The following is an 18,424-nucleotide window of genomic DNA, read 5'->3' on the forward strand; positions in this document are numbered from 1 at the left end:
CAAATAAAAAATGGAACGATTATCCTTACCACTATTTTAGGCTTACCACATATTTGTCTATCGTTGGATCAATTTGATATCAATGGCAGTTTTTTATTTTCTTTTTTAACCATTAATTTCAAATTGATCCAATAATAATCAATCAATTAATAATAATATTAAATCTAAAACAATGATAAGTATAATATTTCCATATTTGTAGCGATTAATTTCTCACGGCTAAAATTGCGTGCAAATTTAAACAAAATAATTTTTATATAATAGTAAACAGATTCAAAAGCAAATATAGTGATAAAAAATTGTACATTTTACATTTATAAAATGTCTATGTAACATTACCAATTACTTAATAGTTTGACATGAGATTGTTGAAGTTGTCTCGTTAGATGAAGAAGCGCCTATTGTTTTGATTTCCCATCGCTGTCAATAATGGAAAATTGTGTTATTAGATCTTTTATGTAAATTTTACATTACCTTTATGATAATTGACGCGAAATTTTTTTATTAATTTTTTTTATTCATAAATTTTGATTGAACCTCACATATTTAATACTTGTAAGGGGAGATAGATATTAAATACATTAAATTTGTATCCAAAAAAAAAAATTCATTATTATTATTTTTTAAAATAAGTAATGATTCATTTAAAGTATTTTTCCTTATTTAATAATTAAATATATATTTTTCTTAAATCTTTAGTGAATTGAAATCACCATGCACTTAAAATTAAATCAAACGGTATATACACCACTACTCCTTCATTTTAGAGATGCAAGGTCACTTTATATAAACTTTTTTCCATTAAAATGAGGTAGGATATACTTACAACCAAAAAAGTTCACCACCTTTACAACCAATCTAATTACCGTTGATTTCCGTCAATCTAACAGTTATCATTTATTGAAATTAATAATTAATTAATAAATACGACCCAATAATTTCTAATAAATGATAATCGTTAGATTGACGAAAATCAACGGTGATTAGGTTGGTTGTAAACTTTTTTTGGTGGTAAGTATATCCTTCCTCCATTAAAATATATTTATATTAAATCTTTAGTGAATTCAAATCACGGTACACTTGAAATTAAATCAATAGTATGTGGGAATAACATCTGTCATTTTAAAGGATATAAGCTTATATCATTTTAGATCCTAACTGTTGATTTCCGTCTATCAACGGTTATAATTTATTGGATCAAAATTATTAATTAATTAATAATAAATTTGGCCCATTAAGTTTGACCCAATAGATTATAACCGTTGATAGACGGAAATCAACGATTAGGATCTAAAATGATATAAGTTTATATCCTTTAAAATGATAGATGTTTTTCCCATAGTATATACACCATAACTCGTTCATTTTAGAGATGCAAGGTCAATTTATACAAACTTCTTACATTAAAAGTCCTTTACCAGAAAAGAAAAGTAACAACTTTGATATCATTTTCAGTCAGAGCTATCAGGTGATTCATTCGGATCATTCAAGGTCATGCACAAGACATTTCAGATAGATTCTATTTCTCTCTACTTTCATATTTGTCAAACGAAATTGGATCACTAGAAATAGTTCAGAGAAAACTCAGGTTCCAGTCAAAATCAAACAGGAAGAAAGTGGAATAAAATTTTCCAAATTTATTTGAGACTTTGTGTTTCTCTCCCCAGTCATACCACCCTACAACAGAATCCAGTATCTCAATGGAGAATATCCCCCACCCCGCAAAAAATATATCTAAAGATACAAAATGTGACACATAACATTACTGCAGTTGTATTCAATAATCCAATCAAAACCAAATCATCAAAAGCAAAAACAAAGATAAAACCTCTTCTGATGTAACTGCAGACACAGCTAGTTGACCGAGGAAAGGGGGAAAAAAATGATGCTGGACTCTACTTGATATATTGAGATACCCACTTGAAGCCATCACCATATCCCATCTTGCGGACAATGCTGCACATGAACACTTCAAGAGGCCGAAGGTTGGACTCTGTAAGATTGATCTTTCCCTTCCCTGTGGTGAAATTGGTCAGGCCTAGATGATATCTTAGCTCTTCTTCTGAAGCAGCATATGGAATGTCAATCTTGTTGCCTAGCACAAGAAATGGAACATTTGCCAGCGTTTCATCTGAGAGCAAAGCATCAAGCTCCTTCTTTGATTCTGCTAACCTCTCTTTGTCATAGGCATCAACCAGGTAAACTACCGCATCCACCTGGAAAGTCAAAGAATATGTGAATTCTAAAGCAATATCAAAAACTTCTAAGCAAGCATTGGAGCCATTTTGCAGATTAGGTATATGCTTACAGACAGCTAGTACACCAAATCCAGGGGAATAAATTGACCAAAAAAAAAAAATTGATAAAGAAACCACCAATCCTCAGGAAGTTATAGCTCACTGGAAAAAAAGGTCATGCCACTAAGGGCAGGAAAAAAAAATTAGTGAAAACGAATCTATACTTGAATTGGGAGTATTGACAGGTGATGATCTAAATACTACGTAATAACCATCAAACTAACTTCAAGCTAAACTTAATGAATAGCTCTCCTCCCTCAAGGTGAAATATCAATTTAGACCTTCTGCTTCTTCTAATACTTCAATAGGAAATCTAATAACTAGCTATTTTCAGAGATCTATGCATCCCTTTATTTGTTCCTACCACTCTTCTGCGTGATCTTTTCTTTATAATTCATTAGGAATAGGATACCTTAGGAAGATACTAGTAAAACACATCCTGCAAGGTTAAAAGAGCGCTGACAGCAAAACTTCCACTGTCAGTATTTGCCTCCCATGAATCAGATAAATACAAAGAGCCTTATCTGGGATTATGAAGGCATAACATGCTGAGTCAGTGGGCAAATATGAAAGTCAACCCAGTTGTAAGTTGGGTTACAATAGATATTAAACAAGAAGAATGGATTAGACAAAGCTGTACAAACAAAGCCAGAACCTAAGATAAATATGCTAGGAAATTTCGAAGGATTCCAAGAACAGCAACAATACATAAAAAAGATATCACAGGAAAAAAGGGCAGAGAACAAAACAACTCGTATGAAAAGCTAAGCTGGCGCTCCAAATAGGAAGTGATAAAATAATGAATAAGCCAAACAGACTTAAGAGAGGGATCATAACCAACAGTATCAAACAAAAGCAATTGGGATCTGAATGAAAGATTATCATGTCTCAAAGACCTTCTATTTCCATCTCATCCAACTAAAATCAAATCTGCGCCAGCTAACTAACCAAAAATATGCTTATTATTTAGCATTCAAGATTTGAAAAGAAATCAGAAATCGACCATATCCAACTGAAAGCCAATCTGCACTAAGGCACTAACAAAATAATGTATTAAGTATGCACTATCTATATCCTATTGCAGGAGAATTAAACGATAACCAAGTAAGCCCTATCATAAGGCACCCCCTAGGGTAAAAAACAAATCCCACTTTTTCAGAAACTAAAAATCATATTAATGGTGCATGCATATTATTGAAATTCATCATTGAAGAGGAAAAAAAAAAAGCAGAGTTTTACAACCGAAAGATCAAGACATTGAAGATAATAATGACCTTTGCATAATAGTCTTTCCAGACTCTGCGGGCAACTTGATGGCCGCCCAAATCAAAAGCCTTAAACTTGATCTTCCCAATGCTCAATTCCTCTGAAGTGGGGTGTTGGGTTGGCTGGTGCTGAACTAATCTCTGCAATCACAATAAAAAATAAATGAAAAATTCATATTTTTTTTCAACTATTCAAAACCACATATAAAAAAAAATGAAAAGATATTTCATGTTAAGAAGGGACACGAACCTCGTCTTTGAGCATGTGAAGGAGGGTGGTCTTTCCGGCATTATCGAGACCCAGGAAAAGAATTTTGGCTTCTTTTTGCCAAAGACCGAGGGAAGCTAGAATGCCATAGAACCAGTCAAAGAGGAACATGTTTTGATTTATTATTATTATGTATTCAGATCCAAACCAAAAGATGAAGGGAATTGCAGGGTGAGTTTGAATCTGGGGGGAGAAAGTCCCAGATCGCTGGTTGAGGAATGAGAAGGAACCTAGATCCCACCGAAGTCCTACACTGTCTTATTATCCAGCCATATAATTCACCCTTCCAACTTCCAACCACATGTGGTGGGAAATATGCACCTCATTTTTCTGCTTTTACCCCCAAACAGGACACTAACTAAGAATGGGGTCCCATTTCTCTAATCTAACGTTGTGAATTGTGATAAAGCAGTATATTTACGGAATTTCCAAAAAAAGAGAGAGAGTATATTTATGGCTACACTATTTTAATTTTTGTTATTTTAGTATTATCAAAAATATATAAATTTCACGATTAATTTTTTTCAAACATCAAAATAATTATATTTATATTTTTTCATATTAAAATTTTAGCTTATATTTACAAATTAATTTTTAAAAATGTGTATAAAATTTTATTTTTCCATTATTTAGTCTATTATATTTAATAGTTATTGTTAAATTTCTTTTTTCCCCAAACAGGACACTAACTAACGTTGTGATTGTGGCTGGCTGGCCTTGTCCCCCACAAAAAAAAGAAAATAGAAAAGTACATTTATGGCTAAACTTTTACAATTTTTGTTATTTAAGTTTTATCAAAAATATATATTGTAAAATTAATTTATCTGTTTGAGAAAAGTATAGAGAAATTTTTGTAAAAATAATAATAAGAATCCTCGTAGAATCTTATTCATATTTGAATAATCTTTTAATTCTTATCATGCTAAATTTAGCTATATTTATTTCAACAATTTCATATTCTTTATTTTTGGGTCTCTTCAGAATTCCCAGCATGTTGTGGGCCTAGCCTTCCTTCCCTCAGTCCACGTCACTCCCAATGCCTAAAGGGCATTATCGTCATTAAGTTGGCAAAGAGTCTTAGGGTTTCACCACACAAGGTCACATATATAAGAACCTATCTACTTCGTCTCTAACCTCTTGTTCCGCAGAAAACCCTAGCTCAAACGAATCTTCACTTTCCCTCTGCTTCAGGGTTCGCACATTTCAATTTATCGCACTTGTTCTTAATATCTTTTCCTTTTCATTGTTTAACTTTGTGCGCGTTGAATTGCAGAGATGGCGAAGTCGAAGAATCACACGGCTCACAACCAGTCCTACAAGGCCCACAAGAATGGCATCAAAAAGCCAAAGAAGCACCGCCACACTTCCACCAAAGGGGTATTTTGTTTTTATTTTTTTATATTTTGGGTTTCCTTTCTTTATTGATCTACATTCATTACTTTTCTTATTTTTCATTTATTTATTTTATGTAATTTTTTTAAATATTTTTGTTGTTGGCAATTCCTGTAGATGGATCCCAAGTTCCTGAGGAACCAGAGGTACGCGAGGAAGCATAACAAGAAGAACGGTGAAGCAGCCACTGAGGAAGAGTAAAGTGTCACTCTCAAATGGGGCTATTAGGATTTATCCTTAGATTTATTATTTAAGATCTATATGTTTTGTGCCAAATCTATCTTCTGTAGCGTAGTCATTTTTATTGGTTTTATTTGGATCCAGATGCAATACTCTTATAGAATTATTGCTGGTTTTTGTTAAAGGAACTTGAAATTTTGTCAGTGGAATATTTATTTGCTTTTGTTTTCAGATAACAGCTATAGTAATTTTCGTGTCAGAAAATCAACTATGCTGCTTTTGATTCTGAATGTGAGTTATGCTTATTTTTACTTCTTCGTGTCAATTTTGAGTTCTGTTCAATGATTACCATTCCATCATGCTTGTGGATTTAAATTTAACTGGGCAGAAGCAGAAGCTTGGATTTTGTATATGACATGCTGTACCCGGAGAGAACAGAGTGATGGGTTGGTAGGGAGATACCTCTCTTTTTTTATCAATTTCATTCTTAACTTTGTTTACTAGGTTGTGATAAAGCAAAGTGAAGAACAGTATCTTTCACATTGTCATGTGTATAAGGATTTAATTTTTCTCCTCCATTCTTTCACATTGTCATGTGTATTAGGATTTATTTTTTCTCCTCCATTCTTTATCAAAAAATTAAAATTAAAATTGCTCCACTAGAAGCTGATGAGCTCTCAGTGCTGATGTTTGTTTATTCTTTTTTATTTTTATTTTTATTTTGGTGGTTGGCAAGATCGTGCTTAGCTGCCGATCGTAGAATCATCTATCTTGTTTACAACGAGATTTTTATATATCATGTTGTGAGGCATTTATTTCATTTCATTTTGGCTCTTGAAGCAACGAAGCGTTTTGTGATGAATCACGGAGTAGTTATTTGCATTATTTTCTCTAGGATTGCGGTTGGCCAACTTTTGTTTATCTGAAGCCAAAAATTTGCTTCTCTTAAGATTAAGAAATGTACGATGTGGTGAATCACTTATACTCTTCTTTGTAAAGAAGAGTATACTTGGTTTAAGTTATAAGATTATTTTGTAACTATTTGTTGTGTCAAAAACATGGCGTGTATGAATTAAAAATACTGTTAATTTATCGTTAAAATACTATTTCAACCTGTTATTAATATGTATTTACGATTGTACTGTAAATGATTGAATCACATTAGAACCTTGATAGTGTTTAATCACGTTGATTGATTTATGCCGATTACATTCTTTTGGGGAGATTAAGAAAGTTTCTTGTTGAATTCGTAGCAAATAATGATAAGAAATGTTAGCACATGTGTTTTGCTATTGTTTAGTATTTATTATTTATTTGATGAAATTTTGAGTTTTAGTACTAGAAAGTGGGCTCAGCTTATTTAATAGGACGGAGAGATTTTATTCAGTAGTAATAAAATTTTAAAAAATAGTGCCAAATAATGTGAGCGTTTTTATTAAATGTTAGTATCCTGAAAAATCTTTAATCTTAATATAATAAGAAATTAAACGTTGCATAAAACAAATAAATGAGAAGCATTTATACTATTTAAAATTATAAACACTAAACGTGTACATTTAGTGCCTGTTTGGATTTTTTTTTTTTTTAAGCTAGAAGCTAATTATAAACATAAGTTAGGCCAAACAGGTTTTGAGAAAAGCTCTTATAACGAAAAGTTCTTTTTTTATAATAAAGAAAAAAGCTGAAAACTAAGCTCCTAGGAGGAGCTTTTTTTTAAGCTCTTATCTGTTTTTCTTGAATTGTGTGTTTTTTTTTTTTAAAATGAAGAGTGATAAAGATAGAGAGAGAGGGGTAATGTTTAAGCTAAAACTGTTATGTAATTTCCAAATAGCTTTTAGCTTTTTTTTTTAATTTTTTTTTTTTGATTTAGCTTATAAGTAGCTTCTAGTTTAAAATTAAGAGGATCTAAACAGGCTCTTAATAAACTCAAGGTGGGGCATATTTTATCTCTACATTTTTTTATAATAAAAGATGTTAAATACCGCTGAATTATTTTAGAAATTGTGTTCATGAGTAGAAAATTAGTTCTTCTGAACCCCATAGATGTTTTGAGCGTGATTGTTGCAGGTCTCAAACGTGAAATTTGAAAAACAAATAATGTCTATTCGCAACTTGTAAATAATGTGTGTAAATATCATTTCTCTTACATAGTTCAAGTGGTGTTGTGTTTCTGTGCACTTAATGTTTTCAACCTTTTCCTGTGACAGAAAGAGTAAAAGGGATACTAGTGTATGGTAAATGCAATTCTTTTCCCAAAACATAAGCTAAGTTCTTTGTTCAGAATTCATAACCATCTTTGAACAAATTAGGAACATGTGGGTGCTTCTTGTTTTCATCTTACCATACCAGTAAATAATTGATAGGCTGATACCACAGACACCCATGACCAAGGGAGCAGACGAAAGAACTCATCAAGTACAAATTTCAATCATTATGTAGTGTATCGAGTGTGTCAAATAGCTTAATTTCATCAACACCTTTATAGGAAATTGTTAAGAGTAAATATATATTGTATGCAAAACTAAGCACTCTGTGAAATAGGCCACTCTCAAAGGCCTTCCCGTTGACTATAATTATGAGAAGCAAACTAGTTTAAAAAATGCAATATTAATGAACATAAGCATCTTTGACAGGCATCAACTATACCAAGAAAAAAAGATAACAATACATGTAATATTCCGCGGCTATCCCTTCTCGGGCCATTAGTGATCTCCCTCAAACGATTCCCTTCTTTTACAGGATTCTGAATGTGCTCTCGTCTTCCGCCTGAAGATGCGTAAGAATTTGGAAGTCCCTAGTACAAGCAAATTTCTTCAAAAATTTATACTTCGGGAAGTTTAGACTGCAACTGGTTCACTTACTGGGCTAGAAGCCTGTGCTTTAACCTGCCTTAGTAATTGATGAGGGCGCGTATTAATGCACCGGTTACAATAAACTAGCTGTGCAAGTGTGTTGTAAATGCAAATCTGAATGTGTATGTTCTATGTTTCAATTCTTTTCTCCATGTTAATACACCCCCCACCACCACCCAAAATAAATAAATAAATCAAATCAGCTGTTTGAAGTTTAAATTATAAGAAAAATTAATCCGTCAATGCCGATATTCTCATTTTCTTACCATTTAGATAAAGAATAAGGTTTAGACGCAATATGATGTTGAAAGTAAATCGAGAATAGCTCACCTTTGCTGATTTAAATAGCTCATCAAGAACCTCAGACAAAGTTGGATGTGCATGGACTGCAAATTTTATGTCCTGCATTGTACCACAAAACAGTGAAATTTACCAAATAGACAGGATAAGAAATAGTTAAAGACATTTTGACCATCAATAGCTAAAAGCCAGGCGCACATAAATGACAGCATTGGTTGAAAAGTTTACCTGAATACGTGTCCCTAGTGCTATTGCATTGGATGCTTCATGGATGAGATCTGCTGCATGCAAACCAAAAATATGAACTCCTAGTATTTCTCCATTGTCAGGTCTGTATATCAACTGCATGAAAACATAAATGACAGTTAGCTATGTGAAACAGAGAAATAAATGCATCCAGAGAAAAAGGATAAGAGCATAGAATAAGTATCACGACCAAATAATTTCGGAACCATCGAAGTAATTATTTAGTTTAGAACTCATCAGAAGCATCAAACACTTCAATAAGCTTCTGTACGGGAATAGCAATAAAGGAGGAAGACACAAAAATATAACCTTGGCAAGTCCTTCCCCTTCATTTTCAGCAAGGGCCTTCGTGTTAGCTTTAAAACTTGTTTTGGAAACACTTACTTCAAACCCCTCTTTTTCACCTTTCTCCCTTGCCTGAGGCTGTAAATTTTATGTTTGGTCATAACACGTAAGAACCTCAACTCAAGGACATCAAGCAGTAATTTTATTGTATAAATATAAATAATATAAGGGGAAAAGTTCATTAAAACATTTATTGTAGTAAATGACACATCAGACAAAAGTAAGTTCTTATATACCTCTGTCAATCCAACCATGCTAATTTCAGGATGAGTGAAGCAAGCAGCTGGGATACTTAAATGATTGAGCACATGATCTCTTCCAGTTACTTGTTCAACCACTGTCAGGGAAACTTTTAGTCAAGTGAAATTGAAGGAAAAAAAACTAAAATTAGTAGAAAAATTACATTAGTTTCCACTTACCTGAAATTCCTTGTGCACTGGCAGCATGAGCAAGCATCATCTTGCCATTTGCATCGCCAATACAGTATAAATGAGGTACCTGTCATTCCACATCCTATGTCAGTAACAAGTCAGAGAAAGACGATTAGTGCATGAGAAAATGAGACAAACCAGCTTGCCATTTGCATCAATTACTCGCATGCGCTCATCCACAGGAACAAAACCACGCTGTGTTACCACATCAATCTGTAGAAACAACATACAAAAATATACAATCATTTCCTTCAGGGAAAACTTCCTATCCTAATCACATTTCTGTTAGAAATGCATACATTCTCCAATCCAAGACCTTGCGTGAATGGAGCCCTTCCAGTTGCAATTAGTGCTGCATCAACCTGTAGCAAAGCAAAGAACAGCTTGTAATAAATCCAAATTAATTAAATATACAGGTTAATAAAAAAGGTGATATTTTCTAATACCGTGTCAAAATTATACGGTTTAAGGTAGGGAAAGAGAAAATCACGAGTCAATAATTTAGACTAATTTGATGTGTTATAATGTGAAACAAAATGCAAAACACTAAAACCTATTTATACTAAGAGGGAGGATATTTTGATTACCAAAAATGTGTACTACCACCTTACTACCTATCAAATCACCATTGGATCAAAGAGAGAGAATGTTAAAAGGTTTTTGAAGAGAGAGAAAATGTTAATCCAATGGTGATTAGATAGGTAGTAAGGTGGTAGTGGAAACTTTTGGTAGTCAAAATATCCTCCCTCTTATACTAATACTAAACTCCTAATACTAATTAAATAAGGAAATAAACTATTAAATATAATTAAATATGACAACTACAGATTGCCAAAAAATATATATATATGACAACTACTCCTCAGAGATCATTAAGATACTATAAAATATTCTAAAATACAACAATGATATTTTGAAATATTTTCCAGATATTCTAACAACAATAAAAAAAATTCTCCTTTTTTCCCATTGGAGAAAAATTAAAAATTAAGAACAAAAAGATAAACTTCAAAGATTTCAAGAAAAGATTAAGTTACCTCCAAAGTTTCCTTTGGTTCCTTGGTTTTTGCATCAATAAGCTCGATCAAGACAGGTTTTCCATCCCTTGCAGGCGTGATCTATACAGAAAATATCAGGACTGTGGCATGATAAAGTAGCCAATCAACAATTAAATCAAGCAAATACAAGATGTAGTTACCTTGGTTGCAAAAACTCCAGTATGATAGTCAATGTTCCGGGGGTTTATAAGAACCCTTTGAGCCAACTTGCTAATTTCAGGATCAAATCCAGGCATAAGCTGATCTAAAGCTTCAACAAAAGTAACCTACAGAATACCAATTATTACTTATATCCCTTCTGTGATAAATTAGGGTTGTACATTTTTCAACTAAAGAAATAACATAAAGATTACATATTTGTTAGCTTGCTGGTACTAATAAAAAGTATAAAAAGTGTGATAAGATTTTACAGCAGACACATAGATTTCTGATATCTAAAGATAACAATAAACTATTTGTAAATATTTATTATGAACAAAAGGAAACGGAAATAGAAAGGAAAAGTATCACAAAGATGTGCTACCTCACTTCCGAGTGCTGTATATACATCACTGAATTCAAGGCCAATATAACCACTTCCAACAATTGCTATCCAATCAGGAACAGACTCTAGTTTGAGTGCATGATCACTGGTAATCACAGTCTTCCCTGAAGATGATTGATTAGTTGGACAACGTTCATTAAAAAGTAATTATGCTAATAAATCTTGGAAGAAACCGGAAGATGAGAAAAAAAGGATACAGGTTTTGAATTTATACACAAGAGCATCAAACTTGACTCATAAATTAGAAAGAAGAACTCCTCATAACATAAATATAGGACCAAACAAAAAATTTAAATTTTTGAAGGGAACGAAAGATGAATTATATATAATCTTTCAAAAAGAAAGGACAAATTAGTATATCGGGGATTTTTCTGAAATTTTCAGTTGCTGAAGAGATAATGACTGTTTTAGTCTACATGACATCCTCAAACACATGGACCGCAAAAATAAAGATAGCCCTAACCCTTCCTCTAAAGATTGAGGACAGATAATAGGACCGTATGAATGACTAAATTGACATTTCAGACTGTATCCCAAGGTCTGTTCTATACTGAACAAAGATCCCTTTATGCACATTTCAATGAAGTCCAATACATAATATATTAAGCTTATTTGTGTTATTTTTAATTTATGAATATAATGATAAATATGTTATTCAGGATTTTGATATCTTTTCTTATCTTCAGAGATTGTATTTGTTTTAAGAAAATTTATACTCTTGGATTGTCCTACATCACTATTAACCGACACATTATTAACCAAAAAACATCTCCAAAGCAAAATTCATGATTTCTTTTTCCATTGATGCTCAGTAACTGATAGCAGTCTAGCTTCTTGTACAAATCATCTCGGTTTCTTGTAGCAGGAAGATAAGCCTAAGTCCGCTGAATTAAGTAAAACTAGAATGAGGAACATCAAATATTAATGTCATGAAACAATATGTACCATCAATTTCAATGCCCTTAGGAACGAAAGGAACAGAACCAGTGGCAATGATGATATCTTTTGCAGTTACTATGCTGTTGGAAGAGCCAACTCTGGCCTTTTGAGGACCCTGCACGGATTCATAAACAGGGCAGCAAAGGAAAATGTCAAAAATTTCTTTTGCAGTTTTAAGATAGCCTTGGCTAATAAACAAATGCTTCAACTCCATAAGAGTGAGTTAGGAATTTCAAAAAATGGGATTTGATTTGAAATGTTAAAAAATAGGAAAGGATTCTTAATATTAAGCTCTGCGGATTGAGTTAATTTGAAATTTGACTTAAAAATGGGAAATGATTTTTAATACTATGCTCTGCAGATTCTATAAGTGGTCACACTAACATTTATTTCTGATTCCATAGAATCCACAGAGCAAAATATTAATTTGTCCCTTACCAAAATAGTTCCATATCCAGTAAGTATGTCCACTCCAAGCGCTTTCATTGAGTTGGTCAAATTACTACGGATTTTTGAAGCAAGATTATTAGCATGATCAGCGACTCCTTGTCTGTCATACCCAGCAGCAGAAACCTAAAACAAGCAAAACAAACGAAAGCAATATAATCATGTAACCGCCAATTTCTTCACACCTTTACCATGTAATAACAGTCTAATCCATTACAACAATTGCCATGGGTTCCAAACTTAACAAAGCCTGATACATAACATTCTTACCTGCAAGCCCAAGGACTTCAAGTGATGATCGCTCTTTAATTCTCGCATACGACCACTTACAGCCAAAAGTGCTTTCGAAGGAACACAGCCTCTGTTTACGCATGTCCCTCCCACCACGTCTCCTTCAACAATGGCAGTTTTTAAACCCTGCAGTCACTCTGTTATTGAAATATCTCACACAAATACGATATTTAGATTACTTTATCCCACAATCAGAATTCAGAAACGCGACTTTCTTGATTTATTATATACAGAATAATTTCCATATCAAGTGTCCTATTCACATTGCCTTATCGAACTTAATAGTTTAGTCACAAATTCGACTATCAAAGTATGAATCTCGTAATAACAATTCGACATAAAAAAAAATTAGTTAAAAAGTACCTTCTCGACAGCATGAAGCGCAGCACCATGGCCACCAACACCAGCGCCGATAATCAGTAAATCGTAATCGAAGGATTTGGGAGGAGTGCCATTATCGGAGAGCGCAGCTGAAACTGTGTTGAAGTGTGAGCGGCGAGGAAGCTGCAGGTGATGGCGATTGAGAGAAGTGGTAAAACCTAAACCTAATGCCTCGCGCCTCAAACCGCAGAAGCGGAGATTGAGAGGCTTGCCGGCGGATGTGACCGGAAAAGAGTGGTGTGATCTGGAAACGGTGGCGGCTGAGGAGGTAGCAGAGAACGAGAGTGAGAGTGAAGACTGCATTTTCGAGGAAGAGAAAGATTAGAGATGAAAGATGAAGATGTGAATACAGAGAGATCTGAGAAATGAAGTTATAAGAGTTGGAAGGACCTCGAGGAGTCCGTTGGAAATTAGAAGGAAAATGAAGAAGAGGGGCAGAGGACGGAGAAATCAAAGAGTGGCGGATAAACTAATTTTGTTTGCTTTGCTCTCTGCATAATCAATGAAGTTTTCTAAAGTGAAATTATTTATAAAGTATTATAAATAAAAATATATTTACTTTTAAATTTTAATTAGTTAAGATTATCTGTATTTTAAATTAAATAAAAGGTAAATGTGTTCTTAGTTTTCTAATATCTTATTTATTAATGACTTGCATTGCTTTGTCTACTTTGGAGATATACATCTTATAGGTTTTATTTGAATGATTATTGAAAAATATAATATAATTAAAAATTGTCATATAATTATTTGTATATTTTATGATATCACGATCATTATTTTAAAACTAAATGAAATGGCATATAAAAAATTAATTCTATGCATAAACTTTAAATTGGAATACAAAAATAGAAGAATTAAATATGAAAGACTATATTTTATTCTGTTTTATCTTAATAAATAATAACAAATCAATGTTTAATTAATGCAATCGTAAATTTCGTCTTTGTATGTATGCATGCATGCTCGGTTTGTCCCAAGTCACGGTAAAAAAAATGAGCATTTGTATTAAATGTAGCCAGACAGCCGTTAAAGAAAATAATTATTTATATGAGATGAACCATCATTATTATTTTTTTTAACACATCGATTTAAACTCTGATAAAGTTTTTGCCACAAGTCTAGGCGTTGCATTGGATTCCGGGTATAGCAACAAATGAAGTAGGATCTTTGCCAGAAGTCTAGGCGTTGTATTGGATCCCGAGTATAGCATAGCAACAAATGAAGTAGGATCTTTGCCACAAGGTAAAGTGTGGTATCTTTATCCAAATTTGGTGACAAGTATGTCTAGGTCCAAAAACACATGTGAACGAGCATAGTGGGCAAAAAAAATTGGACAAATAGCCTCGAGACTTAAAATGGGTGAATTAAGTTTTAAAATCTTTTACAGAATGCATCACTTTATTTGTAAAATCAATTTCTCAAGATACTATAAAGATTCATGGTAAGCTAAAAGGTAACTGATAACGACTTAGATAAGCAAAAATATATCAACAAATTATAAGTAGTATGTTAAGAATGTTTATATGAGAAGATAAACATTGGGGAGAACAAACCATTACAACCTCTAAATTATTGTTCATAACTTATCTTAATTTCGTCATAACCACCATGACCTACGCTCAATTAGTATTAACTACAATGATTGTTCCATTAGTAATCAAATTCCAGTGGTGTTTGAACAAACCACTATAGCGTCTAATATTATTGTTCTTGGACAGTAACGATGACAATATGAGTTGAGCCCGGCGGGCCAACCCGCCAAAACGGGGCGGGTTGGCTTGAGGTTTTCAACCCACCAACCCACCTCAACTCGCCCCGCTTAGGAGTGGGTCAAAACAAGTTCAACCCGCCGAGTTATAATTTTTAATTTTTTTTTTTTACAATTAAGTAGTATTTCATTAGTCCTTAAATTTTTGTGATATCCAATTTTTTTTTTATCTTAGTACTTCTTAGAAAAAATAAAGAATAAAAATTTTATTTATGACAAATGTTATCTATATATAATTTTCTAAAGAATGTTTGACAAATATTAGTATACATTTAAGATCGAGACTAAAAAAATATAGAGAAATATGAAATAATATTAGAAAAATTCATAAAATATAATTTATTTTTAAATTTAAATTAATTTTTTTAATTGGCTGGTTAGTGGGTTGACTCGCCAACTCGCCAACCCACCATAAAACGGGGTGAGTTCGCTTTTCCAACCCATATTTTTTGGCGGGTCAACCCACCCCATCCCGTTTTTTGGCAAGTTGGTGGCAGGATAGGTCGGGGCTGGTCAACCCAAATTGACACCCCTATTGAACACCTTATACTTTCACCTAAATTTATAATATAATGAGCTAGCTATCCAACATTTAATGTCTCACTGTTCTTTCAACTCAATTATACAATAAGAAAATGTTTAAAAGTGACTAAGTACTCTCAAATTACATATTATACAAATTGAATATCCATAGATATTGATAATGTCACAAGAATAAAACTTCAAAGTATATGGATGACTGAAGGTGGGGACGAGCAATAAACACGTTCGGTTTAAGAAGAACAACCAATAATGACTTTATAATCAACGAAACAATGATTAAGAGTGCTTTAAGGCGTAATAAAGGAAATCGTATAAGTTTTTTTTTTTTTTTTTTTTTGATAACATCGTATAAGTTTTTAACAAATTATAGGCTTTACTGGTAGTCAAAATGCTTACTAGCAAGTAACAAGTAAGTATTCAACTAGCATTTGTGGAATATTTGAATACCTTCTTATGGAAATTAAATATTGATTATTAATTGAAAAATAATCGAATATTTTTTTGCTGGAAATGAAGTATTTGATTATTTGTACGAAAATATAAGATATTTTTTTACTCTAATAGAGTAATCGACTATCTACAAAGAAAGTATTTGAATACTTTATTGACAGAAGCCAATTATGCAACAAATTTAGCTTTAAAATCATTCTGACTTGCTTCCAACCATTTTAAATGAAAGATCTTAACTTGAGAGTAATATTTTTAAGTTAAAAAGCAAGATATTTTCCATGAGTTTTATAATTTTTTTCAAGTATTTAAAGTTATAGATTATGCAAGTATAAAAACGAAGGTTACTTTAAGTTTATTCATGCAATTTCGATCAATTACCTTTATATTTGAATCAAAGTCCTATAAATATACTATTTGTAGGTCCTTGGACTTGAGTTTTTTTCCTAAAGCTTGATCTTGATCCTTTATCACAATTTTTACTTGGTTACATGTCTTGGTGGACCATGCATGTATTGACATTTTGAATTGTCAGCCTTAGACTTTTTTTTTATTGTTGCAAGTTATACCATTTTTTTAAGTCCATTTATTTTTTATCATTAAAACTTTTGCATCTTTGTATTATTCAATTTAAATGCTTTAGTTTCACGAGAAATGCCCAGGGACCAAAGATGCAAATGAAAAATTGTAACACAAGAACCTTAACAAATAAGTTAAGGAAGTTAGCATATATTTTTTCTAAAATGAAAGTTGTTATGGACCACTTAGGTGGTTCCTATTTCCTATCCCCATTACATAGAGCATCTCATTTCACCGCTCTCCCATAACTTTTATCCACTACTAATAACCACTCATTAAGCATTGCATCACACCATTAAGTCACCTGCAAACTACCCATTAGGAGCACAATCTCCTAATGCATTTCATCTATATATAACCCCTTATAGCTAACAAAGGGAAATCTTCTAAGAACTCGTGTGATAACCTATTTGAGTATTCACTATACTTGTCACAATGGCTATAACCTACACTTCGTTCTCATAGCACATCCTATTCACCGCAGGTGACTCACACACACACATTGTTCATACCATCGAACTTTGGCCTAAGATGCAAGACTTTTCATTGTCTGTCATATTTATCATAAGTTTCGTAGATACAAATATTAGCTACCCTGCTAGACATTAATATTCATTTCCCGAACAAAAGTAAATATTATTTGCTTGCAATAGATCGAGCGGGTTGAAGAAAAAACTAAAAAATTGGAAGGTATTAGATTGAAGTCTTGGTACACAGGTGTAAAAAAGAGCACAAATAAAGTTGAGATTATGACCAATAAACGTTTCAGACACAAAGTTGTTAACGTTTGAAGAATATGCAACAAGATTATCCTAGTTTAGTTTGTAATGAGTGATTTAATTTTAAATATTCTTAGCGTACATGCCCCGAGTTGGATTGCAATTAACCAATATGAATCAATTTTAGGATGATTTGAAAGATATTTTAAGGGGGATATACACGAAGAGATGATTTTTATAAGAAATTTAAATGGATATATTGGTAAAAATAATTAAGGTTTTGACCGAGTTCACTTAGCCTATTAATAAGACAACTCTTGTTGTCCCACTCAACGAGATTTTTACATGTGACAACTTGGCTCCCCTAGTGAAGTAGGCTAATATGAAAAAGCAACGTATGAGTATATAAAGGTGGCAAAATGAGCAATCAACCTCGCCAACCCGACTGTATATTGAAAAAGTAATTTTTTTGAAAACTTATACTGCATGAAGAAGTAAAGGGTATAAAATGAAAAGCAAAGAGATATAAAAAAATCAATGACTAATGTTTATTAAAAAATAAAAAATAAAAAAATTTGATGGGTCGACCCCGTCTCGCGATGGGTTCAATCCGTTTTAACCCATATTTATATGAAGCACGGTAAAATAGGTGTGGATTAAACGGGTTAACCTCTAAACCTGTTTTACCACTTATTGAAGTATAAACCATCCTTTAAGCCCACGCCACTTAATCAAAAGCTATATTCTCATTTAGCAAGTATCATTGAATACCAAATGTGTAACATTTGGGTTTTTAAAGCTTTTGGGGATGGTGCACGTGGTCGTGAAACAGCTAATAGACAAAGAATATTGTCATAGATCCACCAGAGGAGAAATAGCGCATTGCTGCACGGGGAAGTCGACTCAAAGCTAAGTTGCAGAGAAAGAGTGACTTATTGTTGTTGTGTTCACCGAAGGATTTTGATTGCTGTCGGTGTAAACAAAATTTCTGTTGTTGTAGTTCTTACGATCACACTCGGTGGAGGACATGGATCATTGGAGGATTTAGGGATACAAAGTGTCCTGACAATTCATGAGATAGAATCTTGTGAATAGATATATAAAATCATTAATATAGTCTCATATTTTG

The 18,424-nt window shown here is 32.7% G+C and overlaps 3 protein-coding genes and 1 non-coding gene across 5 annotated transcripts; 1 reads left to right on the plus strand and 3 right to left on the minus strand.

The window, feature by feature from the left end:
* Nucleotides 1-1,612: 1,612 nt before the first annotated feature.
* LOC133294558 (GTP-binding protein SAR1A-like) lies at nucleotides 1,613-4,141 on the minus strand. Of its 2 annotated transcripts, none has more exons than XM_061493248.1 (3): nucleotides 3,813-4,141; nucleotides 3,554-3,703; nucleotides 1,613-2,216 (listed from the first exon to the last, which is right to left on the minus strand). In XM_061493248.1, the coding sequence occupies exons 1-3, from the start codon at nucleotides 3,939-3,941 to the stop codon at nucleotides 1,896-1,898; spliced, it is 600 nt and encodes a 199-aa protein (XP_061349232.1). In that variant the 5' UTR covers nucleotides 3,942-4,141; the 3' UTR covers nucleotides 1,613-1,895. The 2 variants fall into 2 exon arrangements, with proteins under 2 accessions (XP_061349232.1, XP_061349231.1); XM_061493247.1 differs by having other exon boundaries at nucleotides 1,616-2,216; nucleotides 3,572-3,703.
* LOC133294572 (small nucleolar RNA snoR83) lies at nucleotides 2,706-2,828 on the minus strand. The gene has a single exon (XR_009749229.1). It is a non-coding gene; the product is annotated as a small nucleolar RNA snoR83 (small nucleolar RNA).
* A 768-nt stretch (nucleotides 4,142-4,909) lies between the features above and the next one.
* Nucleotides 4,910-5,658, plus strand: LOC133294544 (large ribosomal subunit protein eL29z-like). Its single transcript, XM_061493232.1, has 3 exons — nucleotides 4,910-5,022; nucleotides 5,104-5,207; nucleotides 5,340-5,658. Exons 2-3 carry the CDS (start codon nucleotides 5,106-5,108, stop codon nucleotides 5,421-5,423), a joined length of 186 nt encoding a protein of 61 aa, XP_061349216.1. The 5' UTR covers nucleotides 4,910-5,022; nucleotides 5,104-5,105; the 3' UTR covers nucleotides 5,424-5,658.
* Nucleotides 5,659-7,926: 2,268 nt separating this feature from the next.
* LOC133294508 (dihydrolipoyl dehydrogenase 1, chloroplastic) lies at nucleotides 7,927-13,692 on the minus strand. The gene is made up of 15 exons (XM_061493191.1): nucleotides 13,219-13,692; nucleotides 12,835-12,981; nucleotides 12,556-12,690; nucleotides 12,124-12,232; nucleotides 11,158-11,282; nucleotides 10,775-10,900; nucleotides 10,614-10,694; nucleotides 9,876-9,938; nucleotides 9,715-9,789; nucleotides 9,565-9,643; nucleotides 9,382-9,482; nucleotides 9,110-9,223; nucleotides 8,783-8,896; nucleotides 8,585-8,656; nucleotides 7,927-8,287 (listed from the first exon to the last, which is right to left on the minus strand). Exons 1-15 carry the CDS (start codon nucleotides 13,537-13,539, stop codon nucleotides 8,240-8,242), a joined length of 1,710 nt encoding a protein of 569 aa, XP_061349175.1. The 5' UTR covers nucleotides 13,540-13,692; the 3' UTR covers nucleotides 7,927-8,239.
* Nucleotides 13,693-18,424: the final 4,732 nt, after the last annotated feature.

Source organism: Gastrolobium bilobum, unplaced genomic scaffold, assembly GCF_033153095.1.
Source record: "Gastrolobium bilobum isolate Gb01-03AN ecotype WA unplaced genomic scaffold, APGP_CSIRO_Gbil_v1 utg5188, whole genome shotgun sequence".
In the NCBI taxonomy this organism is placed as follows: domain Eukaryota; kingdom Viridiplantae; phylum Streptophyta; class Magnoliopsida; order Fabales; family Fabaceae; genus Gastrolobium; species Gastrolobium bilobum.